The 27,368-nt window shown below is 42.3% G+C and overlaps 1 protein-coding gene across 1 annotated transcript in view; it reads right to left on the bottom strand.

The window, feature by feature from the left end:
* itga9 (integrin, alpha 9) overlaps positions 1-27,368 on the bottom strand; it is a 52,678-nt gene that overhangs the window by 18,802 nt on the left and 6,508 nt on the right. The window contains exons 5-15 of the mRNA XM_034608847.1: positions 26,793-26,860; positions 24,668-24,797; positions 24,499-24,584; positions 24,330-24,392; positions 23,175-23,312; positions 22,599-22,704; positions 20,024-20,118; positions 19,146-19,236; positions 18,783-18,828; positions 18,511-18,665; positions 16,487-16,647 (exon numbers count right to left, since the gene is read on the bottom strand). Coding sequence (XP_034464738.1) covers positions 16,487-16,647; positions 18,511-18,665; positions 18,783-18,828; positions 19,146-19,236; positions 20,024-20,118; positions 22,599-22,704; positions 23,175-23,312; positions 24,330-24,392; positions 24,499-24,584; positions 24,668-24,797; positions 26,793-26,860 — 1,139 coding nt within the window. The remainder of the gene's footprint in view (positions 1-16,486; positions 16,648-18,510; positions 18,666-18,782; positions 18,829-19,145; positions 19,237-20,023; positions 20,119-22,598; positions 22,705-23,174; positions 23,313-24,329; positions 24,393-24,498; positions 24,585-24,667; positions 24,798-26,792; positions 26,861-27,368) is intronic.

Genomic DNA, 27,368 nt, shown 5'->3' with positions numbered 1-27,368 from the left:
GATTGCACTGCAGATTATGAGATCACACAGTCGGGATATGATGTTATTAATCACGGAGCCAGAGATCCACATGGATGATTGCAGATGTAAGTAAACGATAAACCACAGAATCATCTCAACTGGTTTTAATGGACGTGCGACACGACTCATCAATTACTCTTTCTTTTTGTCATTCTGCTGAAAGCAGTAGAATTAGGGCCACCGTTCTCAGCAGAGCGAACACATGGACCTTCTTATAAAAAATAAAAAAAACCTGCTGGCAGTGCCTCTGAGAGCTATCTTTGCAGTTTCTGGCAGCTCCATGTGAGACCACAGAAGAAGTGTTTGATTTGGCATCCGTCTTGGAAACAATGCAGACAAAATGAAAACCGAGCTTGAACGTGATCAAACCCCATATCTTCAGTAGATGACAGCGCTGAAATAAAGACATGGGAAAAGCAGATACGAATGTTGCTTTTTCATCTCTCCTTTCTATCACAGCTCCACTCGGCTCTTTGAAGGCCGCTCGGTTGGTCTGACTCGGAAAGTGATGCCTAAAAGCTGCAGCAATGATACAGCAGGCAACCTGTGCCCCTTTGCCCAACTGATGTCTGCCGACACGGAGCCGAACCCACAACGTCAACACGAAGGGCTTCCCTGTGTTTTCGGGGGGCCACTCGTACTTTTGCCCTTTCTCTCTCTTTTGTCTGTTATCAGAGTGTTTTTCCACCCATCCTCTTTCCTCAGGCAGGGCCGGTCGGAGCTTTGAACACATTTAGGCAACAGCAGCGGAGGACCCACCCAACTCATCAACAGTGAGGGAGTTACAGCAGGAAGGAGCAGCCGTTAGTGCAGGACATGAGCAGACAAAAACAGAAGATTTGGGGCTCATTTGGGAAACGGTGCTGCACACAGATAAAACATGGTGCTGCTGATAATATAAGAGAGTTGTAGAGTTTTAGGAAACTTTTTTATTAACTTTATTAGACTGACAGACGATAATAGGGCTGTTTTATTGTTAATTCATCTGTTATTCTCTTGATTTATCTGTTTTTAGTTTAACTGAGAAGTTTTGAGTTCAAAACCTAAAGATATTCACTTTTCTTTCAAAAAAAGATCAAGAAGACTGCCAATATGCATATTTGAAAAGTAGAAGAGAGTTTTTTCCATTTCATATATTTATTTTTTGTTGATACTCTATAAGATATTTTGGGGTAGTTCACCTTTATTGACAAGACAGTGCAAGCATAAGATGGGGAGAGAGAATCAGGAGGACTCGCAGCAAAAGGCCTATGGGAACCAAACCTGCTTAAGAGGACTAAAACCTCAGACCTGACCCATTTCGAGCGTCTGCGGCCATTCTCAGCTCTGTGGGGCTGAACTCTTCACACAGCAGCGCTTTGACCTTCATGTTAACATCACAATGTTAACATATTCACAATGACAGCACTAACAAGCTGATGCTGAGCAGGTATCAGCAGCAGCTGAGTCGAGTGCAGTGTACATTTTTGTTCGGCTTTGCAGGACGAAATCCTCTCAGCAGTGAGCTCACACTCCGGTAAGAAGGAAAAAAAGTAATCAGTCACTACCTGCACAAGGCTAGAATTGGTCACACAGTGCATTTTTAACACTATTTAGGGTTATAATGCTTCCACATATAGAGTCCACAATTAAGCAGAGTGGACAGAAAAGGATGTTTATTTTGCAATGATCGGATTGTGTTTCTGTCTTGAAATACTAATGTTTAAAATAAGGATTCTATATCCTTGAACTGGATGCTTTATAGAGAAGTACCTTATATCTTGTTAAATATAATTCAAATATAGTTAGACAAGACAACGATAATCAATATGTACAGGATAATCAATTTCGACCAACTACTATTTATCTTAATATAGATTTATTACACTTGGTTAGATCTGCAGTTTTTGTGTAGCCAGCAGATACGGTTGTAAACTTTTTCTATCCTACTTGTTCTTTGACGTTAATCTTGGGCCCAAACTACCCACTAAAACAGTAGCAGTGGTCAAGTAAGGCTGGGTAACAAAGACCTTAAAAAGACATTGACCTCACATCCATCCCTGGAGTACAATCCGTGCCTCATTGGACTTACAGAGGTGGTGTTGTTCTGCTAGTGTGTCGGTTCAGCTGGGAGGTAACATGACACAGTGTGGTAGTCAGCGCCGGACAGGAGGTGGTATACTATGCGTGGCACTGGCAGACTCCTCAGCCTCAGTGGCCATTAAAGCAGAATGCCTGAAATGGCCCCTGTCCTCTGGCCTCCGAGTGAACTGACCCCCTGGGAGTTCGCTGCTCGGGTCTCCAGCCCCAAACTCCCACCGCTTATCTCACATTTTCACAGGCCACAGGGGAACTGAAGGGCATAATGGCCCGAAATGAAATGTGTGTTTGCACAATCTCATTCTTTAAGAGGGACTTTTAATGCGCAAGTAAACAGGCCCAATCCTTCCATTAAACCAGTTTGACATTGAGGGTTTTCCACATTTTTTAACAAAGCATATGTTATTGTGTGTAGATAAAGGATGGTTTTCTTCTTGAAGCACAGATTGCTAACTAACTGGGGAGCTCCCAAGACTCACAGCGAGCTCACACTAGAAGAGTCGGTGGCTGTTCAGTAACACTTGGCCTTAAGTTTTTATTATCCCTTTATCAATGCTGCCAATTGCCCCTCCCGCATTTACTCCCTCCCGATCCTGCTTTTAATTCGTTTATTTATGGAACAGAGGAATTCCTGAGCTCCAGCTGAGAAGGGAACCGGCTGGTGTTAACTGCCTGCTACACATAATATAATGGAAAGAAACCCAACAACTGCTCCTTACATGACGGTGAGTTCACAAGAGAAAACTTTGTCAGAGGGCATTTTCTGCTCAAAGGCTCCCACTGGTTTACTACACATTCAAACATAAAGGCCGCAGGGTGTGTCCCTGATCTCATATCACACGGAACAATGCTGGGATTTATGCTTTTTAAAGGTCATAACAATAAGAGTGGACATATGAAACAGCAGGTTTATATTAGTTTTTACCAGTTTTAAAGCGACAGTATATGATAATTGAAAGATATAATTAAAACATCCTTCCTCTTACATATGATAGATGTAGGATAAAGTTAACTAATGTTAGCCAATGTTAGATAAGATTCAAATAGGTCTGGAGTTGTGTTCATTAATGACTGCGTCAACTGCTTTGGGAAACAATCGACCACTCAGAGCCCTGTAGGCGGAGTTTACAATGTTGACGTCGTACGTTCAGTTTATGTGATTCTTTCTGCAAACAGACTGTATATAAAGATGGACGCCAAAGTACAGCCAAACCGTCTTGAACACAACCTAGTGGCTGGCTGCAGTATGGGTAATACTATACCTGCCTCCTCCATGTTAATGGATGGGACATGGACCAAAACTAAGAAAGTTCAAAATACGCATCAAATATAGATGCTGTCTGTCATTGTAGGTGGTTCCTCTGACATTAATCTATGTTCATTTGCTATTTTTTGCTAAAGTTTGGTTTTAATTAGTTATTTGATGTGATAAAAACGGGAATAAGACTCAAGAGAGCTGAGACCTACTCCTGATTGGTTGAAAGTGTGTATCGGCGCAACTTCAATACCGCGGCTCCATCCCTCGATCTCGACTGCGCACTCTGCTTCCAAATGACGTCATCAGCGCAAGAAATATTAGCAATCGTATCTGCAATATTTCGACTCGTTTTGTGAATGGTTGGAGGAAACGGAGGTGTGTGGTGTAACAGTGTATGTTTCTGTCCCATTCATCATGTTGGGTGCATGTATTTCTGTGAGAAACCTTCAAAATACTGCCAGTAAAAAAAGATACATTTCCTGCATGGTCACTTATAAATAGTCTTATTATTGGTTCCAGTCACACAACTAGAGATGCCAGCACACTCAATAGGAAGCGGCTGTTTTCCCGCAGTTTCCAGCGTTCTTTGGAAACTGTAAATTCTCAACAATGGGATGACTCACTTGATACAAACTCTTCCTCCCAGAATGCATATTCATATAGTTAACTCATGGCATGGAGGACAGCTAGCTACCCCTGCATATTTTGAAAGAAAACAACTGGGAGTTAAACCTTCACCTACAACCCCCCCTCTCTGTGGAACAAGGTCTCTGCCAATATACTATCTCTGTGTTTATCTTCACACTCAGGACCCATTTATTTAATACTGCATGGCTGAATTCGCACCCCCCCCCCCCCTTTCCAGCCATTCTTTCCCCTCGATTTCCCTCCCTGCTACATGTATGACTTTTTCCCTGCTTGCATATGTTTTTGAGAGCATACACACACTGCTGGTGTATGAATGAATCTGGCTTGGTTGAACATATTTGATAGATTTCACCCTGAACTCTGGTTGAGCTGCAGGAGTTATTCTCTGGTGCTGCGAGCTCTGATTCTCACATGTTAATCTGATCAACAAGATGGCAACGAACCAAGCTGCCCCCTTCATGCAGAGCAGCTCCACCGTGGTGGATGATGGGAGGATGACGTCAGGCTGCGAAACCCTCTGATCCTCACTTTAAACGCACCACGCTTGGCTGCAATGCACAGGGGCTCCTCTCTCAGCCAAACCATTCTCTGAACAGCGTATAGCCTACAAGCTCGGTCATGGGAAGTCTTCATTAACTTGTGAGGGAAACGTGCACACAGCACTCCTTTTAAGGACAATGCGTGTTTGGATGACTTGCAGGTTGAGGCCATTTCATTCAAGGGCTAAACTCCGGGGATTCTTGGTTTGAATGGAAAAAGCTTTTTAGTTAAGTGATGACTGGGTTCAGCCTGTCAAAGGTTGGGGTTATGTGTGTTTACTGAGACTAATGGAGACAACTTGAAATTGAAAGTATTTACAGTAACTGCAGCACATTAAAGACGTCCTTGAAAATAGACAAGACTGTTAGTGAAACTCAGTGTGTATCTCTCTGCTGTATTGACTGGATGTCAAACTGTAGCAGCTGCTCAGCTCTGAATAGGTTAGCAGATGTTGGGACGTTTAGAATGACAAACTACGTAGGAGCAGGAATGAGTATCATTGCATTGTTTTTAGCTAGAAACCTTTTTTTGGAGCGGTCAACTATAAACAGCTTCACTCAGTCAGTGAAAATGATCCCCTGGCTCCTAAATCTCTCTCGTCTCGTGTCTTGTCAGAAAGATCACAGTCTTTACATGCTTCGCTTTGACACCACGGCTCCTTGAAACAACAAAACAGCTTCATTCAGTCTTAAAACAGAAAATTGCCCATCCTCATATTCAACAGATTATCCGTTTGATCACCTCTTACTTGATTGAGCATGATCCTTAGTTTACTGGTGTTGGCAGTGAATCTGAATACCTTCTTCAAGGACATTGTCAAGGACTTCTGAGTAAGAATGAATGCAGCTGCATCTCAATGTGGTGATTTTTACTGTTAAAGTCCTCAAGTGCTCTTTCTATTGTTTTGTTATATTAGCTGTGCTTGCTTTCATTTCCTGTGTCCACTCATGGGCTGTTCTTTTAGTATTAAATACTCTTTTGGGAAGCAGCAGAACAAAACCAGACACTGACATATTACCACCATATAAGCTGATATTGTGAACCTATACGCAAATTAAATAAAACAAAAATGTCATATTTATCATATTAAATACTTATAAGTCAAACATATCCAGCAGACACAAAGTGACCTTAACATTTCTTTGGAATCATGTTTTTGTCTTCCAGGCAAATCTAGGTCCAACAGTCCCTGTCCTATTTTCTAGATTTTGGTCTCCACCAACTCCATCAACTGATTGTTTAGGGCAAACAATTCCTGAGGGAAATATCTGGTTCTTTACCTGCTAAAGGCTGCACTATGTTCATTAGCTAGACACTAACATTATCTGCCTGTAACTTGGTCCAGGGCATGTGAAGCACAGTCAGTGTATCAGAGCTGCTTCACTGAAAACAGCTGCTACAGTGGTGAGAGTGACCAGAAACAGTAGGTTGCAGGCTGTACAATCAGGCTGTTGTGGTCAGTTTTCTAATCCTCAACTAAACTGCAGATGAGGGGGATGAATCACTGTGTGTCTTGTTCTTTTATTTCTGTTTTGGGGGAAATATCTGGCTCTTTAGTTTACAATATCAAGCTTCACTTACATTTCTTTGTCATAAAGATTTGATAAAAGCATCACTGACAGTTTTGTTTTCGATTTATATGGATAAATAACGGCCGATAAATTGGTATCAGACATTTTTTTACTCCTTAATATCGGTATCTGAACCGGTGCCCAAAAGTCCATATCAGTCGGGCTCTACCGTAAAGCCCCTTAAAACCTTAATGAACTGCAGATTTAGAAAAAATGTCTTGTCCAAAACAATTACACGAATCTGTGAAAGTAACAAGTCCGGGAAAAGTGTTACAAATCAACCAAAAATGCACTTAAATACCTTCATCCTGTCCAAACCCAAATAAATCGGAGTAATATGAAAACGCTGCACTACCAGTCATACCAAATGTATGCAGTATGCCTTTGAAAAGCGCTTCCCATTCAATATGAGCCATGTTTACTCCAACCACTGGAAAATCTTTCAGTCTGTCTGATGTTAGTAATAGACAGTGATTCTCAGATGTCTATCCAGCCTCAGGCCCCGGGCCGATAAATCACACACTTCACACACTCGGCAACCTGTTGTGCATAAAGACACACACACTGTGCCCGAAAAACAAATTGAACTGACAGGGCATTTCAGCAGAGAGAACAGTAGAGCTCAGGGCTCACTGAACTGTGGCTAGTACAAAACCCCCCCAAATATGTTCTTATTACTGAGAGCTAATCCAGGGATGGTTCTGCTTATCAAGGTCATTTAGTTAGAAATGAAAACAAATGTGTGGATTTACAGGACATTGAGCGTCTTTGCCATATATTCAACTCTTGCGCAAATAAATCTAAACCTCTTCTGACTGACAATGAGAACCCTTCACTTGTTATTGTGGTCATATGGTCATGAAGTTTGAATGTTTCTCAAACTTCCCCAGTTTTTAAATCACAACTGTCAATTTTTTCCCCCCACTTCTTCCTTGATTTGTGTCAGTTTGATTTTACGGCAGTGGTCATTCACTGTTATTGCCTGATGAGAATAGCCCCACGAATTCTCCTTGAATGTACTTTCTGAATGTAATTTCAGCTGCTACGGGTCTCTCAGTCAAAACACTAACAATAGAGAAGCATCACAAAGAAACATTTAGCCGCGCTGCTGTACATTTTCAAAAACACAGTTTTGAGGGCGCAATTTCAGGGCGCCGTTGTCATGAAAACATAAATCAACCAAATCCTAACCGTTAGCAGACTGAGTGTTGGTAGATTTGGGAAAGATTTTGACGCGTGCTTTAATGTCTCCCTTTAATGTATTCGCATATTTCCTCCCAGCTAAAACAGCGGAGCACCATCACGTAACTGACAGGAAACGTATACCATCTGCACTGTCACATGCAAAACATTTATTTGTCCACACTACCTGCTGCGCACACACCAACTCTCAGCTAGATGACTCTCCCTCAATAAAGATCCCAAGGGTGCAGATAAGGAGATATACACCTCGGAGAGTGTATTGAATTTACTGCTTTTTAAAACAATGGTCACGTAAACACAAATTACAGGAAACTTTTACGGTCTCGCATGCATCATGAAGAAAGCATTCAACATTTGACCCTTGGATAGTTAAAACCACAGCTGGGATTTATAAAGGAGGAGAGAAAAGGTGCCTCACTACCCCCGGTGGAAATTGGCAGATGGAGTAGGTTTACGGCTGAAACATACCAAATTCATCAGCTTGTTATTTTAACTGCTTACTATCAACGACTTGATTTAATGCCAACGCGAACTATAGCTGCATTAGTGCAATATCTGGAGCTGAAATCAAGCCAGGCACAGTAAATACACTGATGTGTTCCCTCATATCTCCGTTCCTCCTCACTCAGCCCCCACACTGTGATATTCTCAACATTACTTGTGTCTGTTCTATTTTCAGTCTCATTTCAGGGAATTGCAAGGCTTTACAATTGTACATGACCCTAAAGTTGAGCTGTAGAAATTCAGGGGCAGACGTGGAGGTGGATTGGTCTAAAAGGTCCTGTATTATAGGCTGTTCCTTTCCCAAATTCTTGACCCGGGGTCTCCTGTCATCTATTATCTTTAAGCCCCTAATGCACCCATTGTAACCTGACTGATGAGTGTGTGGAGTCACCACAAGGACACATGCAAGGGGTCCCTTGAGAAGCAAAACAGAGCTTTAGCTGAAAGAAAAAAGGAAGAATCCAGATGAGGTCCTTTTAAGGAAGCAGTTCTTTGTTTTGAGAACCGGGAACAAGGTGGATTTAGACACCATTTAAGTCCGTGTTATGTTTTTGGAAATAATGGGGAGAATATTAATACTACCACCACAAATAACAAGAGCTTTCGCAAAAATGTCACACTCAAATAGAATAGCAGGAGGTAAATATAGTGCACTAAGTAGCAAATATGGAGCAGTTTGAGGCACCATTTTATTGGGTTTTATGCATAAACTCTTTGGACCGAAGGCATCAGGATTTTGTTGCCATTTAGGACGAACAACAAGCATCTGAAGACTTCCTGTCTATGAGAGATGAACTACCCTCAACATCCTTATAAAGATTCTTTCTGTATAAACAGGAAGCTCGTAATCTGTGCCCTCGTTCAAAAAATGAAAGAAGCACAATGAAAGAAGGAGGAGGATTCTGTTACAGAAGGTTACAGCTGATGATTCCTGCACCACGTCTTGCCATTTTAAATAATACTACATTGTAATTGCAGGCTTTTGTTGTTGTTGTTGTAGTATATACATCTCAGGAGAAAACCACCCGCTTGTAGATGAGACACCAGCAGCTCAGATTGTGCAGTTTTTAAAATATAGTTCAGTGTGTTTATGGGTGTGTTTGAGTCCATCCTGGTGACAGAGGAAGTCTCCAGACGCTTCCTTCAGCTGATTTCATCACTGAGCCCAAAATCAGAGGGATTTTTTTACTCGTCTGTTGTTGTTGGATCGTTTGTTTTTAGACAAAAGCCCCTGATGAAAACTCAAAACACAGATTAGTCAAATCCACCTGATTTGTACGGGAAGGTTACATCGCTGCTGCATATAAACAAATTCCCTCCACTTCCTGTGTGGTGGATCTCGCCCATTTAAACAGGAAGCAGTATTTGATGCTGACGCAACGTCATACGCTAATATTAACAAACGGGTCAAGGAGAGGGAAATGATGGTGGTGGAGTCAAAGAAAGGTGGTCATGGAAGCGTTGTGGATGGCGTTTGATGAAGCAACCTTTTGTGTTATCTTGGTGTGGTGGAGCGCAGGCACCATCACATTATCACATTCTGACTTGACACCCGCACACATACATGTTTAACCGGGAAACATGGCGGGAGAAACTCTTTCACTGCGGCCACCCATTACGCTGCCTCGCAATGACATTGTGGAGCAGTGATGCGGCCGAGGGACTGTGGAAACATTTCTGCCCGGCATGCTTTGCTGCCAAAATCAACATGTCGTCAAATCTGCCCAACCTCTGGTCACGTCTCGATAAAAGCAACAACGACGGATTTACTACGGCAACAACACAGTAGAACTAGGACTAACGAGCAGTGATAACCACAAGTAATACCGCACTTCCATTTTCAGTGCAAATTCATGAACTTCACAAGGAATTTGATTTGTTTAACTGTAACAAAAGCCTGTTGGAGTCTGTGCTCTCCCAAAACAAGCCTGTGGAAGTGTTGAATGTTCACTCTGGCATGACCATGTAGGGAAATCCTGAACAAAATATTACCCTGAGCTAAAATTAACCTGGATAGCTCTTCCTTAGTGTCCAGTTAATACTATCAACATACCTGCAGACCAAGCATTCAGACAAACTTATCTATATATGTGGCACCGTCTATGACATTTTACACTTGATTTATCATTACAGTGCACCGCTCTATTATTTTTTTAAATACATTTTGTTTCATTGTGTTCTTTATAAATACTGTGGGTGCTGCCAGCTGGATTTCATTACCTCCCTGCTATATACTTTCATTGTATCAGCTCTCTTGGCCCGAGCTAAATGAAACCAGGGGAACAGCATCAAGGGAATTGCACGTTCCTATTGAACTGTAAGGAGGCAAACAAAGCCGGCAGTGTGGCAGCGGCCCAGCTCCGGGTTTCCACGTGCCAGACACTGCTCTGGGACTCCTGTCTGACTTTGGATTTCAGTGACAGGAACTCCTGTTTTTGCTTTGCTCTCCAGAGCTTCCTGTTTGTCTGTGGGGATCAGACTTGGGTCAAACAGTAAGTGTAAATTATTATTCACGTTCTTCTGGCCTGACTTTGAGGAACAGATTAGTGGATTTAACCACATAACGCACTTCAAATTATGTCATGTAAGCTGTCAATCACTGATAAGAGTATGACCGTGTCTGTGAGTTACATAATTTTGATCGTACAGATCTTTTTACAATGTCGTTACATGGTATGAGACACAGCTCCCTGTCTGGCATTGAATACACTGAGGGAAAGGAACAAGTAAAATATCTGTTAAAACTGTTTCCCCCCGGTTTGTTTGTTTGTAAGCAAGAGTAGAAAAAACACAACTGAACGGATTTCTATAAAACTTGGTGGAAGGATGCAGTATGGGCCAGGAAAGAACCTATTAAAGTTTGGTGAGGATCCGGGAATTTTCTTTATCACTTTCTTCAACATTGCGAGAGAGTTACTCAAGACTTTCAATGTTTTCCCAGACAGTGATTCATGGATCAGGCTCCTCTAGGCACATTCATCAATGCCAATCAAAACAATCTCTTGAACATTATCTGTTTCCGATCAAGTCAAATTTCAGACCTAGAACCACGACAGACTCAAGCTACAAACATACATTTATACAAACGATTTGTTTCTCTATTTGTCTTTTCGTCTGCAAAATCTCAGAAAACTGGGAAAAGGGGCTTTTCATAATTTCCCAAAGATCTAGTTGACATTGACAATCACTTCTCATGCCTGCTCAAGGATCCAAGACCCAAACAAAGTCAGTTTTCAATGATAAAATGAGTTAGCATATGAGAAGCTACAACTGGGGAATTTTTGCTTAAAAAGTTGCAAAACGAAAAGAAATAGAGAGAGATATCCGACGATGTTGACAGTGCAGTCTCTTGTACATAACCGATCATAGAATGGAGTTCTCACTGCATGCAGTAAGACAAGCAGCTCGTCTAGGGGACCCTGTCCCAGCTCGGGGCCCAATTGCCCTCTTTACCTAACCTGTTGCAACACCCCTGGCTGCTACAGCTTTAGCATTTTGTCGGTGCCCAATTTCAGAAATGACCATTTGTGGATACAAGCAGCACGTTATATAAGCTGAAATGACATTAATGAACTTGATAATGCACCAAAACACAGGACAGATTTATTCTCTTTAAATTGCAAAGATGCAGTTTATCATTTGTCTTCCCAGATTTGTTTTTTTAACACAATATAGGATATAAAACATTGATTATCCAGCCAATTGAGCCCAAATTAGCCTTCACCATTATTGCCTTGTCCATCTACCCACGCTGAAACTCTCATGCGGCGTTGTACTCGAATCCAACATGTCTGCATAATCTAATTTTTCCATTCAGTCAAAGGCAACTGGAGACTTGCAGAGGCCATGAATGCATTTAGCCTTCACAAATAGATATCCATCCTGCAGATGCCTCAATAACAACAGCAGTCTTCAGAATAAAGTTTGATGGAGCTTTAAATACTCCGCTGGTGCCAAGCAAACGTTTGGGGGATATGAGATATATGGGACACACACTCAGTGGGATATAGGCCAGAGGAAAGTGAGCAGGATACTTTACAAGCTAAATTAAACAGACAACTGTTACAGGCAGGGCCCAAGCTGCCTATTTTAGCTCCTCCACGGAGACCGTGCTGCATCTACAGCGCGGCATAATGCCACTCGTGACCACAAATGGAAGTGGCTCTTGGCACGATTTCAAGGCTCACGTGTGCTGCGACCGCTGGAGGACAAAACACGTACACGACGATGGATGAACCGCCAAAAATGTAAACACACCACGAGTTGCGATCGAGGAAAAAGTGCTGAACGTCCAACAGAGGAATACTTAAACCGTGTTTACCGAGACGAGCAATAAATCAAAATGGAGTGAGCTGTAAAATCCAGCCTGCAGCCAAATTCTATGTGACACAATTGATAAGGAATGTTTTATTGTTTGGAATAAGATATACAACACTCTGTAATGTTGACATTACACCTGCTGCACTGGTAAACTATGAGATCCACTGATAAACTCCACTTCACATAGAGTATTCATAGTATAGAATATGATCTTATTACTTTCACCAAGGACGTTATGTTTTCATCCGTTTGTTGTTCATCTCTTTTGTTGTCAGTTAGAAGGATTTAAATAAATAATAAATACATTTTGTGGATGGGTGGGGCATGACCCAATCATGTAAAAACCCAGATTGGTGCAGATCAGGAGGCAGATCCAGGACTTTCTTACATTTTCTGTAACATTGCGTGATAAGCATTTTCGTTGATTTCTCAGAAAACAATTTGTATATGTGCAATTTGGTGAAGATCTAATAAAAAATGTTGATGTAGTAAATTCAAATGTGGTTTCATAAGGGCACTGTTAGGCCTTGGAGGAGGTATGTCCTTAGAGTTTTATTCTTAAATCTGTGCTAGAGTCTTAAATCTTTTGATGACGTTAATCCTCATTTCCACCAACTATTATAGTGTAATTACTAAATGGACTGCATTTATATACAGTGGCACCTTTCTTGTCCTAGTTGGTACAGTGGTTAGCAGTGTTGCCTCACAACAAGAACATTCTTGGTTCAAAATCCCTGTTTGGCCAGGGGTCTTTCTGTGTGGAGTTAATATGTTAGTTAATTGGAGATTAAATTGTGCGTAGATGTGAGTGTGAATGGTTGTTTGTCCCTGTGACTTGCCGGTGACCTGTTAAGGGTGCACCCCTTCTCTTGCCCAATGTCCGCTGGGATTGGCTCCAGCTCCCCTGCACATTTCAAAGAATCGTCTCTAATGAATAGTCTTAGTGACCATTCAAAGTGCTTTACAATACAAGTGACTCTTTTCTATCACACATTCACCCAGGGGCAAGGGTTCAGTGTCTTGCCTAAGGACACTTGGAAAAACCCGAGATTGAACAACCGACTTTCAGGTTAGTAGACGACCCACTCTACCTCCTGAGCCACAGCTCTTCCAGGTTTTTGTTCTCGCTGCCACTATAATAAAGTTCAATTACTGAGGCATCCGCTTGCACGTGAATAATTCTACAAACATTCAATCTATTTCACTACAACTGCCTCGCCTCACACAATAACATGGAAAACCAAACCACACTATGGCACACCAACTAAACAGAATTACTTAAAACAACACATTCCACTGAGGAATTTCCCCCAAAAGTTGATGATTCGATTGCTAAATGACTCATTTCCATCTCACGCAGAGCACCTCTGGTTATCGGAGCCCTAATCATTCATCAGTCATCACTTTAAGGAACTGTTCTCCCTAATGTGAGCTACAACCCAAGTAAAAGCCTGCGTGGAGTTTATTTAGCTAAAAATAACCAAACAAAGTCCATCTGGAGGGGCCGGTATGCTGTCAGCCGTTGCCAACGTAAACATGTTTAAAATGATCAGCATGAAAGACTTGCATAATTTCAGAAGGAATTAATCCAGGACAAAAATGTTGGGATTGAACTTTTACCTTCTGAGCTCTGCGAATGTCTCCTGATAAATTCTTTGTGTTCTCGACAGTAGATGATTTACTGAGTGGCCCGTCCAGCTTTTTACTCGATGTCAGATGGTTTCAGATCAAGCAAAAACTACTTTTAAAAAAGTGCATTATTAACCTTGCTGTTCGCTGAGGTCCCTAAAAATTGTTTAATTTAAAAAGTCAACAATCGGGGGGTCGACAGATGGTCAGAGCAGTTACAAACGTGAGCGTGGCTCAGAATAGCTCGTGCCTCATGCCTCCAGCGGCCCCTCACGCATCAGGGCTTGAGCAATCAACCCTGACGTGAGGGTTTTCCATCAGCAGTGCCAGCACGCAGCCCCTGTTGACACAACAGCAACCCACCGCCCTGCTGTGACGCAGCGGCCCTGTGTTTTTCACTGCATGTTTCAGCTGTGAGGAGGGAGGAGGGGGCGTTCAGCTCGCCCCTTCATCCACCCCCACCAACCCCTGCCACCCACCCTTAAGGATGGCAGGCAGCTGGTTACCATTAGCATACCTCTACTAGGGAATGGGAAGAACTGGCTCATGTGGGCAGGACACAAGAATATAAATGATGCAACTGGTCAAGCAGACGTGACCCGAGACAGATCATCTCTGATTATGGTGATCCTTCCTTTCTTCTGTTATCATGATAGGTCACTACTTTTCATACATAAACCAGTCATTCAGCCCGTAAACAAGTCTGGTAAGGTTGTGATTTGGGCACCACACCTTCCCCATCCTGTGTGGCATTTCAGGGTTTGGTAGCTCTGGGAATCTCGCTTTTGGTTTTTTGCTGCTGAGCAGGTGGAATGTGTAGATACATGAATACATACAGTGAAAGATAATCCACACGGCTGCAGCTGCACTTCACACCTCAGTCGAGGCCAATCCAAATATTCCCACAGAGGAAAGCTGTAATGTTGTCTGTATGAAGTCAGCCCAGAAAATGCTCGTCATCTGTAAATGTAAATATTTACAGAGTATTTAAAGTATAGTTTAGCCTTTTGGGATATATATTTATTTGCCTTGTGGCAGAGACTTTTGAGGGCATAGGGATCCACACTAATACAGATATTTTAAGGAACAAATTCTGCATTCAGGCCTCTTGTCCATACGTGAACAGCATTTTTACAAATGCCTTCCATCAAGTCAAAGCTTAAATTTAGCATCACTGCAACACTTTACCAGCAGGTTTCTTCCTCGCTCAACATGACTTGGACCATAGCATTCTTCCTCAGTATTTGACGGATCGTTGATGTAGACTTTAACGCTACCTACTGGCCCGGCATCCTTGTTTGAGCATTGAGCATCAAACCTTTCCCCGTTTCCAGTCTTTTTTCTAAGCTAACTATCTCCCAGCTCCAGCTTCATAGGAACAGACAGACATAAGGGTGGCATCAGTCTTTTATTTCCCAGAATTTCCCCAATAAACTACCTAGTCCTTTAACGACATCCAAGTGCAACTTTATCCAGCAACACAAGAGCCTCAACTAACCAACAGTGCTGCAAAATACGGCTCCTCACTGAAGCTGGCGTCTGCCTGATTGATGGCACTTAAAGTTTAAGTGTGCTTATCTCACCGCTAGGAAGATGCCACAGATAGGTGGCAGCTACGAGGAAAGACTGAGTGATAATTCACTCGCCCACCCACAAACCTGAGGGTATTTGGTTCAAGTGTTGAAATGTCCAATTTACTTTGAGTAGAAACACCACTTTACATGACTTAAACCCTCCTGTTAATGTCCTCTGTGTTGAAACTTAAATGAAGAGAAGAGAAAATTACGTTTGAAAGGTGCCATGCAGTTTTAATGAAGAGTCTGGATAAACACACTCCAGGCTCTGCTGAATAAACCTTGATAGTGGTGTGTGTGATGTGCACTCATTACAGTCTGAATGGTTGAAGGAAGAGAGGCAGGCGCTGTGATGACAGCCCCCCCCCCCCCCCCCCCCCCCAGTTCGGAGCTCAGCCTCCCACGGTGAAAGTGTCTGGAGAGGACCGTTAAGAACTCCGGTGAAATTTACAGGCCTGCAGCGGGCCTCTGTATTACAGGAGGTGAAACATACATGGTGACCTCAGGACGAGGACCCTCTGTGACCTAATCACAGAGGAACACAATAGAGGGACTGTGCAATGACAAAGAAGAATCTGTTTCCGGTTTCTGCAGACCCACAAATGAGCAGCATGGTTTCACGAACCGCCAAGTGCCTGACTGTTACCTTTAACCTAACCCAGCAGGGGGACACAAATAACTTCCCAGCAGATGCCTGCTCATCTAACGCCCTCGCTCTTACATCACTATGGCTGCTTTCAGAACTCCGGATAATCTCCCATTATTATCAAAGGAGATTATGAATCAGCCTCAGTCTCATTATTTCTGAACGCTTTCTGTGTTGTTGTAAACAGAGAATGTTGCAGAGAATCTCCTGCACAAATGTGAAAGGCAAACTCCGGAGAAAGTCCGGACCCCATTGTGTGGACATTCTCCTGATGGGATATGTGACGGTCCTTCCAGCATCTTGACATTCAAATCTTTTTCTCTTGTTTTTAATCTGTGTGAACATTAAGACTACATGAATAAATAAAGAAGAAAAACAGACCACATAAGCAAATAAGTCATATCAGAGATCAACACTGCGGAGTGAGAGCACTCAAGGTCGTGGGAAACGAGCGGACGACCCAACACAAACTCAGCAGACGATTTACGCGTACCTTGACGTAGGCAGTGTAGGGCTGGCACTGCTCCCTGTTGATGTCCAGGCTGAGCTGCTGGCTCATCTGGCTGATCTGAGATCCACTGTGAATGAAGTAAACCCGCGCAGGCTGGCTCTTCTGTCGCTTATCCACATCAGCCGTCAAGTTATACAGCAGCTCTGAAAAGAGACAGAGACGCTGTCACACACGACATCGGCCGACAGCAGCGGCTCATTCAGCGGAGATAATCTTGAAGTATGCAGGGTTTGGTTTTCTGCTAAATTTAATGAATGATCTCAAGTGCTGTCAAATTAGAGGGAAGATGGGATGTTTCTTGGTCAAATCATCTGATATGACTTGAGATTAACAGGAGCTCTTTGTTCTGTGTTGCCTCAGAAAATCAGAAGCAATTTCAGTCGATTTTATGTAATTTCCCCGTAGGTTTCCTACTGTGATGAATTTCGATTTCATCTGAAGATATTTCATCTACCGAGACATAAGCTATTTTTAATAATGTTAGCTCATGCTAGGATGGATACTGACAAACTGCTCTTATATTTAAAAATAGGCCTTTTGTGCAGATATTTCGGTAGCTTAAGGGAAGCAGACAAGGATTAACAAAAAAAGGAAATTAATTTTCCAACCGGTAGGGCAGAACTTCTATTGCTGTGAAAGAAAACATTTCAATAATTACATTCCTGCAGGTTCCACCCCTGGCTTAAGTGACGCTGAGACACAAAATCTATTTTGAAATGAGAAATCATGAGCATGAAGTCAAACATTACTAATGTTTCCGAGAAACCCTTATATGGGCCTCTGGCCATTGAAACCCAGTTCTCTGAATGAATCAGCCTCAGTTTGTAGTAATTGCTTCAAGAGGGTGTCATACTGGTAAAGGAGTGGGAGGGGCGGCACACACACTCCAGTCGGACCAAAGCCTACTGTTTCCTCCCTCCAACAGAGGGAACGCCATGAGCTCACTACAGAGGAGGCAAAGGAAGGTTTCATTATGGGAGTCACCAAACACATAGTGCTGCACTTTCCATGGCGTTCGCCAGACGGCTAAACAGAGAAGCTTTATTCCTGTAGTCATTATGTAACGACAGGACTCCTGCTCCCCTGGGGTCGGCTCCGAATGACCACACCTAAACACTGGAACAGGACTGCACCTCAGCGCTCAACAGGCGCCGCACCCAACAGCCAGTGAGCAAAGGCTGAAGGGCAAAAATATCGTCCATAAGCAGTGACAGTCAACGACAGCCAAGGGGCTAACCACACTGAGGGTGTGACCCTCTGATCATTCTCACACATTTTCCTCATCTAAACGTTATGAATGTCACTTTAGCATGAATGCATCTGCAGGTGCATGATAGAGCAATGACAAATGACTGCGGAGGTTTTGAAAATCACTTTCAAAATTCACTGTGCCGACAAGAATTAGAACGTCAGTGTCTTTGGACGCTGGTCACCAACAAATATTTAAAGTCGTTTTTACATTTCAGGTTAGATAGACCGTGGGCTGTACTTAATGATTGACCCAATGACTGCTCCACAAGACCAAGCATCTCGATTGCCACCTCCTCCATATTAATGGATGGGACATGGGCCAAACTAAAAAGTCCAAATACACGTCAAATACATTTTTCTCAATATTTCCGCAATAAAAATGCAAAAATAGGGTGAATTGTCATTATTGACAGATGAGACTGACTCATGATTGGTTCTCCAAATGCTCAAGATGATGATGTTTGTATTCAGGATATTTTAGTTTCGTTTCAGGATAGTGGGAGAAAGTGGAGACATGGCGTAAGTAAATTACAAAATTAAAGAGATAGATGGTGTAAATATTGAACTTTTGAGAGAGCCAAGCTAGCTGTACCCCTTAGCTTACAGTCTTTATGTCATAAAATTCTCCTAAATAATAAGAATAATTAGCAAATTATCCAATATATTCTATAATATTTCTTTAAACCACGACTTAAATATGAATTAAGGACTTTCTATCACAGTGGCAGGCATGTTTCTTCATCTCTTCTCTATACCTATCTGCCCGGGCAGCTGTCTTCCCCGGAAGCGCATGCAGACGGTGGCGTTGAAGCAGTTCAGGTTGTGGTGGCCCTCGTGGCACTGCGGCACCGAGATGTTGATGGAGACAGGGAGGAAGATGGAGACGTCCACTGTAATGACAGGCCGGGACCTACGACCACATCAGCCGCCACAGGAACACGGTGTGGGAGAGATCAGACATTTAAACGACTCGGGCAGAGTAGAAAAAAAACATGTCTGTGTCCAAGAGTTCGATCCAGTCACTCACCTCAGCAGCACCACGCTATCTGCCATGAACGCTCCGATGGTGACATCTAGAACAGACACATGAGCATGATGGATTAATAAGCAACCACAAAGAAGATATGATCTGCTGACAGCACTCTTTACACCTGCAAATCCCAAACAATGCACAGAGGTCTTTAACTGTCATGCTGGCTCAGGCTGGAAGTCAGCTGTGGAATGCAGTAAACAAGATGCCTCTATCACGAGTCTGAAACTCTGCACTTACAGCACAATGAGAGCCTAAAACCAGGAGGATGCAAAAACAAACATTTAAACATCCTTTTTCTATTTGTTATGTTTTTACTCAATTTCCCTGACGCCCTCTTCCAGTATGGTATGACTTCACCTGTGTAACCGTTGCCGTCCATGTCCACGTTGCCGGAGATCGACTGGCCAAACATCTGCAGACCAGGGTTAACGCTGCGCCCAGACAGTTTCTGCAACAGATGAAACCAGCCTTCAAACAACTCGTGAGCCAACATGGACACAAGCACATTGTGTAATGTGTTTTTCTTTCTTTTCATGCATAAATCTTTGCTTTTACAGACTTGTAAAAAATAACACATGTGGTATCTCAGCTTGGCATTAGGACTGTAAACAGGGGGAAAGAGCCAGCCTGGCAGTTTCCTGAGCTCAATTAATAGATGTTTTATATCTTGTTTGCTCAATATGAGCACGAGCAAGTGTAAAAGAGACAACTATTGGTTTTACTAAAAAGAGAATAACATTATGATATTTCTTTGCTTACTACTAAAACACACTATGACACTAGTGATGCTTTTAGACATGCATTTTCCTGTAATTTCCCAGGGGGTCTCTGTGTGAGAACGCACACGTCTGAATCAGTTGCTGCAGATATTTTCCAGAACTTTTCCTGCCTTTCCCCGAGAATGCGATGGTATTTCTAACATGCATTGAACGCATAAAAAAAAAAAAAAAAAAACTATCTCAAGATAAAAAAAATGAAATGCCATGTAAAAAAAAGGGTTCTACACCTAGAAGACGCAGACAAAAATTGGAGAGATGAGAGTTTTTGGTGATAAGTGGAAAATGTGCTGGAAACAAAAAACTTGTGATTTCCACAGGAGAATTTATACATCATCTCCTGCCTCCTGCGAGCTCTATCTAGGCACCACCCCTCAAATGAATGTTCCGGACATTGAGAAAAGCAAACCAAAAAAACTAAAATTTCCATGTCAGAAAATGTCCCAGGAGTTGTCTTACCATTGAGTACTTGCTGATTATTCCAGTGGCGTCCCCGTGGTAGATATAAACAGCTCCCCCATAGTCGTCCTCTTTAGGTGCTCCTATGGCTACATCTAACAAATAAAGCACAAAAAATGTTTCTGTGTAAAAGCTGGAACAGAAATGAATGGGTACACAAATGACTTTGTGTGTTTGTTGGTGTGTGTACACAAGCCTTCATTATCCCTGGGCCAGTGCCTGGGAAACAAGCTTTTACAGTAAGACTCTTAATAGACAATTATGTGATTTTAGTGGCAATAAAAATGTGTGCGACCTCTGAGAAAGTGGAAACAAGACTATAAAGTGCTGGTGAGGGCAGTGAAACAACGTCTCCTTATCCCATTTCCACATAGTCCATATGTAAACGTTCTTTTTATAAACCAAAACACTTCCACGCCATGTGGTGCAGCAGAAACTGTAGAAGAACCAAAAATATCCGACAACAATCAACTCATCATGTGGAAGTAGAATTATATTATTTCTACGGTAGTTCTTTCTAATTAAATGGCAGCAGTTGAGCTGTAAATAATATTTTCAGTCATCGAGCAAGTCTGGCTCTTTCGACACTTTGAGAGTGATGAGTTATGAGGTGAGTTATACTTCCCAGCTGCCATCTTTCCCTACACACACACACACACACACACACACACACACACACACACACACACACACACACACACACACACACACACACACACACACACACACACACACACACACACACACACACACACACTGTGCCAGGCTGCAGGCCTTGGCACAGTGGTTTCTATCTCACACGGAGATGAAACCAGGCAGCAGCTTCCAGCTTCCAGCCCGAGAGGGATGCCAAGTCAAGTCACCGGGGAAACAGACGGTGTAAATGTGGGTCTCTGTGTGTGAGGCTAATTTAGATTTCATCTGGATGAACCCGTGCACACAAGGGCACCAGAGGGCAATATTTCCTATAGATCCCCTGACGAAATAACGGCACCTACTGGGAAACTCAGCCAGCCAGCGTTTGCCTATTGGCTGATGTGAAGAATATAAAGTCTTTGACTTTATTAGTCTCCAGAAGACAGAGGAAATGGTTTTGTTGCATGAGTACGGGACAATAGCACTGGCCGCTGTTACAAAGTGGTTGCCTTTGCCTGGGTTGTAGCTTCATAGACCACTAGAGAGCCGTAACAAGCTTTATACCTGTAAAACACAGCCCCCAACTTTGTTTTGACCTCTCACCAGTGGCTAATAATAGTCTACATGCCCACAGATAGTTCAGGACAATGCCAATTGTTCTGCATCTTGGGAATGTTTTGAAACTTTCCTTCAAGGACACTTATTTTGTGTAGCAGACGTTGATGTTGGAAGGAGACTTTTCAAAACAGTCAATGCCATGGTTGTGGTATTATACAAGTCATTTGTGTTTACTGGACTGAAGCATGTTAAATCCACAATGTGCTTCTTTTCCTTATTTCCTATTCCATTAATAATCTCCTGACCACTAAAATACATTTTTTGACCCAATGTTGGGGTCATGACCCACAGGTTGGTCTTTAATGTTGATCTACAGTTTGTGCGTATGCCTCTTTGTTCTGTTGTGACCGCCAGAAGTTCTGTATGAATTTGCAATTTTAACTTTTTCTATTTTATATATCTGAACTTTTAGTACCCAACTCATCGGCTCGTACCATGAGATCCTCGGGCAGAGGCCTGCTATCTGTCCCAGACTCTCGGCTGAAAACCAAAGGAGACAGAACCTTTGCAGTCAGAGCCTCTGGAATTATTTTCCTGAGGAAATTAGGTCGGCTGACTCAATAATTTGTTTTTAATCCCTCCTGAACACATACTTTTATCTGAGAGCCTTTCCTGATTTTACTTGAATTTTTGAACTGGCTTCTATCTTTCTGAGTCTTGCATATCTCTATAACCGTTCATCATATCGACTTCGCACTTGGCTTGTGTATTGTTAAGGGCCCAGGAAAGTAAAGTGTTGAATTTGGTGCAAATCGGAGACATTATATGTTCTTATTAATAAACTTTGAATAAACAGGCGACCAGCGCTTCACAGCAGTGGCGGCTGGGACTCATCAATGTAAGTGATATTGCGTACTGAGTGGAGCTTCGCCGATCTTTGAATGAACACAAAGAAAGTTCTCTTGAACTCTGATGATTTATGACTTGTGTGTTTGAATTTTTGTCTAATGAAGCAGTTAGAATTTTCAAAGGTGTTCTATAAATAAAGATCATCATTATTATTACAATTAATATAATCAGCGTTTTAAGTATCTCAGTGTCTCCATATTTCCATTGGAGAAATACAGAATGTGTAAACACTAACCAGCATTGTATTGCCACAGTTAAAGTACAATAACATATGTGATATTTATAATATTATTTAAGAAAAATTACCCAATAGTGGGATAAAATGCTTGGAATAATAATAGCATCTTCAGGTAAATGGCATTCGCTGATGTAGCCCATGTGATAGTTGAATAATAAATAACAATTGATTAATATTAATAAATAATAATGTTAGGTCTAGCAGGCAGTTTTAAATATGTGACTTTGTACTGACCTTGATAACCATCATCATCTATGTCTCCTATAGCAGCGATGCATTCTCCGAAGTGAGCATTGAAAGCGCTGTCGCCGGTTAAAACGCCGCCCTCCTCCATCACTCCCTGAGAACAGAAGCAGGGGAGAGAAGAGTTTATACAGAGCTCACAGATGAAAGAAGAAAGGTTCTACAGTTTCCTGCAGCAGTGAAATGACTGCAGCTTCTCTCAGATAAACTGATTTGGCCGCGGCTGCAGACAGTCAACTTTTATATAAACAATTTCACAACCAAACAGACAGAGAGTCCTGCAATAACTCATAAATATAAGCTGCACAAACAGTAGCTCTGTTCTTAGTCGGTTACATTATCTCACTGCTGAATCACACATTGCGCAACTGTTTTAGTCTATGAAAATGATAATAAATACGGTCAGGAATAAATCAAACAGGAGCAAAGCTAAAGATCAACAGTGTGCGAATAATAACAGTTCCGACATGTACATCTGCGCAGAGAGAGACAGAGAGAGAGAGACAGCAGCAAGTCAATCTGTGCGTCAGGGTATCAAGTTCCCGCTGACCCACAGATCCCACTCACGTTGCCCTTGCTGAGGTACACAGACACCTGGCCCTCGTCCCGGAGCTGGCTGTGCATGGGTGCCCCCACCAGCAGGTCCGACAGGCCGTCCTGGTTCAGATCAACTGCACACAATGAGGAGCCAAAGTAAGAGCCCATCTGGAACCAAGCCGAGCCACAGAGCAATGGGTCAGATCACAGACACGTCTCCTTCAGGTTAAACAGTAAAAATATACCTTCTGACTTTACCCCCTTAAATAGAAACATACATATACTGTACATATATATGCATGTATGATATATATATATACACACATATTAAAGGAATATATACACAACTTATGTCTTCAAGCTTTCGTCCAGGAAAAGTCGGGGCATCATCACAATCATTCGTCAATAATCATAGACAGGAGACATATTATGCAAAGTTCACTTTTTCGTTGGAAGTCCTTCCAACATAAATATAAATGTTCAGACCTTAAATAAGATATCAAAATAAAGAAGAACTAAAAGCTGACTCGCTGCTCACATCTCCCTGCACTGCTCACATCTTGTGTCCAAATGAAGACCATAACCTGCGTCTTTGTTACCTCTGCCAAGGAGGTTATGTTTTCACCCCTGTCCGTTTGTTTGTGGTTTGTATGTGAACAGGATAACACAAAAACAGCTTCACAGATTTCCACGAAACTTGGTGGAAGGATACGGAATGGGTCAATGAAGAGCCCATTACATTTTGGCCCAGATCCAATAATTCATAGATCTTGATAAAAAAAATCTGATTTCTATGAGTGTGTGAAACTTGGTGCAGCTTGATTGAATCCAAGGGGACTGGTGGGCGTTGGCAGAGGTTTGCTTTCTACTGAGTGACACTCTAGTTTACTCTGAATGAGAAGCATTAGCTACCTCCCTGGTTGTGTTTTCTGGCGAGTGCGTTGCTTCTTTAAATCACTGTTACTGTATAAGCGCTTAAAGGAGAAATAAACAGAGCAGCTCGGACAACAAAGCAATTACACCGCTGTGTCTGTACTGTATCTTAAGAGTTGACTCCACAATCCCTGCGGCGGATACGGTTTAAAAAAAATCTGTTGTACTGTTCCTAACAATAACCTCAGAGCAAAATATGTGCTGCGTATTGATTAAAAACAGATACGAGACGAACCACATCCGAGCTCATACCATTTTCCCTGAGGCCTGAAAACTCTTCACCAGAGACCCACCATCGATCTTGAAAATGTAAACCTGTGTCGGAGAAGAACAAAAAAAAACTAAAATCACTGCAGCAACCAACAAAAATGAGGACTTCATTTCGACAGCTGGAAATGAAGAGAAAAGATGAAGTCCCTACTTTTCCACTGCCGCTGTGCTGGGGCGCCCCTGCAGCTATGTCTATCACATTAGGAGAGGAGAAGTGTCCCGCTGTCACAGCGTAGCCTGCAGACACGGAGAGTAATCACTTACAGATCCTTATATTTTTCACCCTCAACACAAAACGTTCCTCAGTGTCTGTCTCTTACCAAGGTAGCTGTATCTGTGGGAGTCCACGTTTTCTTTGTTTGGGCTGTAGAAAGAGTCCGAGGTCAGGTTGTACACCTTGATCGTCCCGGTCCAGTAGTAGGACCCCGGAGCCCCCATCACCACCAGCTCCTGAAAAAGAACAAACCCAACATTCATTGAGTTTCACCTTCCATGTGCATGGCCTTCTGAAGAAAGAGGGAAAAAAAGGGAAACCCTGCTGGGTGCAGGTCTGGTTACCAGTGGCCACAGACTGGTTTGTGCTATCTGCTCGAAACCACATCTCCAGACTTTGCATGCCAGCTGAAGCTTTGATGTGACGAGCACTCGGGAGCAGACTGACGGCTGTAAAATGAGCTGTTCACTGCTTCTTCTTCTTGTAACGGGCCTAAGCAGTGACAATTAGGAGGCTCTGTTTCTGCTGCGGCCAATAAAAGGTGCTGTGTTCACACTGGAGCATGTCTCGTCACCACCGAGACCTCCCGCTTCATTCAAACAACAGAACGCAGCAAGCGACCTGACTCAGCAGGATGCGATCAAACATCTGGGCACCACCAGGCGCACGGCCCACGGTTCAGACAAGGATACGGTTTAACAGTTGGACATCTTTTCTTTAAATTCCCCGCATTCTTTTCTAAGGGGGGGGGGGGGGGGGTCATTCAAATACTTTAACAGACCAACAGTGACATTCTCAGGCGGCGAAAGAAAAAAGTGGGTGTGAAGATTTCTCTCTGGTTTTAAAACAGTGGGTTCATTGTGGAACCCAGCGTCTCCAGGACCTTTTCTCTTTTGAAGACAAACGTCTTTTTACAGCCTCCACCTGACGACTTTTGGAGCAGATTTGAATGAGAAGGCGAACCCGGGAATTTTAATTTTTATGGAAATGAATGGAAAGATGTAAAAGAAAGTGTTACCATTAATCTGCAGATTTTTCTCAATTAATCATCTGGACTCAGATAACAGTGAAGAATTGTCAGTTTCCCAAAGTAAAAAGAACTGTATTTAAAGGTCTTGTTCAATCTGTCCTACAGTCCAAAATATTCAGTTTACAATGATAAAACCGAAAAAAAAAGCTGCTCAGTGACTATTTAATTCGTTTTTTTTTCTTTTCTTGACTTTAACAGGAGGTGAACTTAAAAAGCTAAACTAATAATGTTATGTATTATAATTAAATGAAACTTCAATAAGACTTTCTCCCCTTAAGGGCCATGGCCAAGCCCCAGGACACATTTTTACATTCTACTGTTTTTTACTGTGTCTCAAATGAAATGTAGCTGTAATTTGAGACTTGAAAAAAAGGTATTTGCAGAACATGCTGCTGAGAAACATCAGGAAAGAATCATAACGCTAATGTAGAGAAAACAAAATGTCTAAAGTGATCAAATTTACATTTTTCACATTTTAATTTATTCCTCATATGCACATTTTTTTTCCTTTCAAACTAAATTTGCTCAAAAAAACCTTTTAGAAGTTAAAACTATTTGACCTTCCTCTCGCCCTCTCTGCTCACTGCACCAGCTGCTCTTTCTAGACTGCTTACAGACAAACATGTGGAAGACCAAAGGGTGTTTTTCAAAGATACAGAAAGGTTAATACAAAACCAATTATGAGTCTGTGCTATAGAAAAAAAGGAAAGTCATATATTCTCGAGCACTTGAATCGCACCAGAGTTCAGGTGAGGCAGCTGTAGTGTTTGTGCCTGTGTTGGTCTCCAGAGCGCTGACTAACATGTGTATCTGACTGTAAAATTCAGATTTTCAACATCAGAACAAGGAAGGAAAGAAATTCCCCTCAGCTCCAAATATAACATCTCTGAATATCCTCAGAATCCCAGAGAGTCAAAATCAAGAAGGAAAAAGGGTTCTTTGAAACATCAGGCATGTGACAATATTAACAGAGAAAAATGAGTCTCCACATAGAAAGTAAAAATCAATACTTTCTTTCAATACTTGATATGAAAATGCAAAGAACAGAACATGAATGAAGATGTGACTGAACTGCTGCATTCACCAAACAGTGAACTGATTGATGCAGCTTTAGTGAGCAGACAGGAGGGCTTGGATAATGACAACCAACACAAAGCGAGCGTCACACAGATTAAGAAGATGAACAAGCAGTGTTACCGACCTCTGTGAAAACTCCCGCTATCCCGGCTTGGCATGAGCCGTGCTCTTCCCCATACTTCTGCTTATAGTCTGTAAGAAAAAAAGCAAACCACAAATTATTTCTCTGCGCTCCGGCCAGCGTTTACTGGAGGTTTTTTTCCCCTGCATTCCATATGGAGCTAGTCAAAGTCCCTGGTCCCATCCAAGAGGAATCTGGGGGCAGAGAAGCAGACTGAGAAGACCTCTTACTTAAACGAGGGGTGGGGGGGTGACAGTGCTCTCAGGTTACAAAAATATTGAGTTTGGATCCGTGCAAAATGCAGTAAATATAAAATGCAAAGTCTGCTTGGCTTCTCCTCTGTTGGCAACAGGAGCTACGGAAGGAAGTGAGATCCTGACCTGGGAGCACAATGAAGGTGTAAAGCAGCCTTTGGTAAACAGCCCTGAGTCACATCAAAACATATGTGGGAACACGTTTGCACGAGTCAGCTTAAAATGTTACGCGCAGCCTATTTTCCAAATGGAAGCTGATTTTAGTGTCGTAGAGTGTGACCAGAGGAAAACAATCGGCAGAACGAATGGATTTGATTTGTTACAG

The sequence above is a fragment of the Hippoglossus hippoglossus genome, chromosome 15 (genome assembly GCF_009819705.1).
Source record: "Hippoglossus hippoglossus isolate fHipHip1 chromosome 15, fHipHip1.pri, whole genome shotgun sequence".
In the NCBI taxonomy this organism is placed as follows: domain Eukaryota; kingdom Metazoa; phylum Chordata; class Actinopteri; order Pleuronectiformes; family Pleuronectidae; genus Hippoglossus; species Hippoglossus hippoglossus.
The sequence above is the reverse complement of the archived record's forward strand: the minus strand, read 5'-3'. Positions and strand labels throughout refer to the sequence as shown.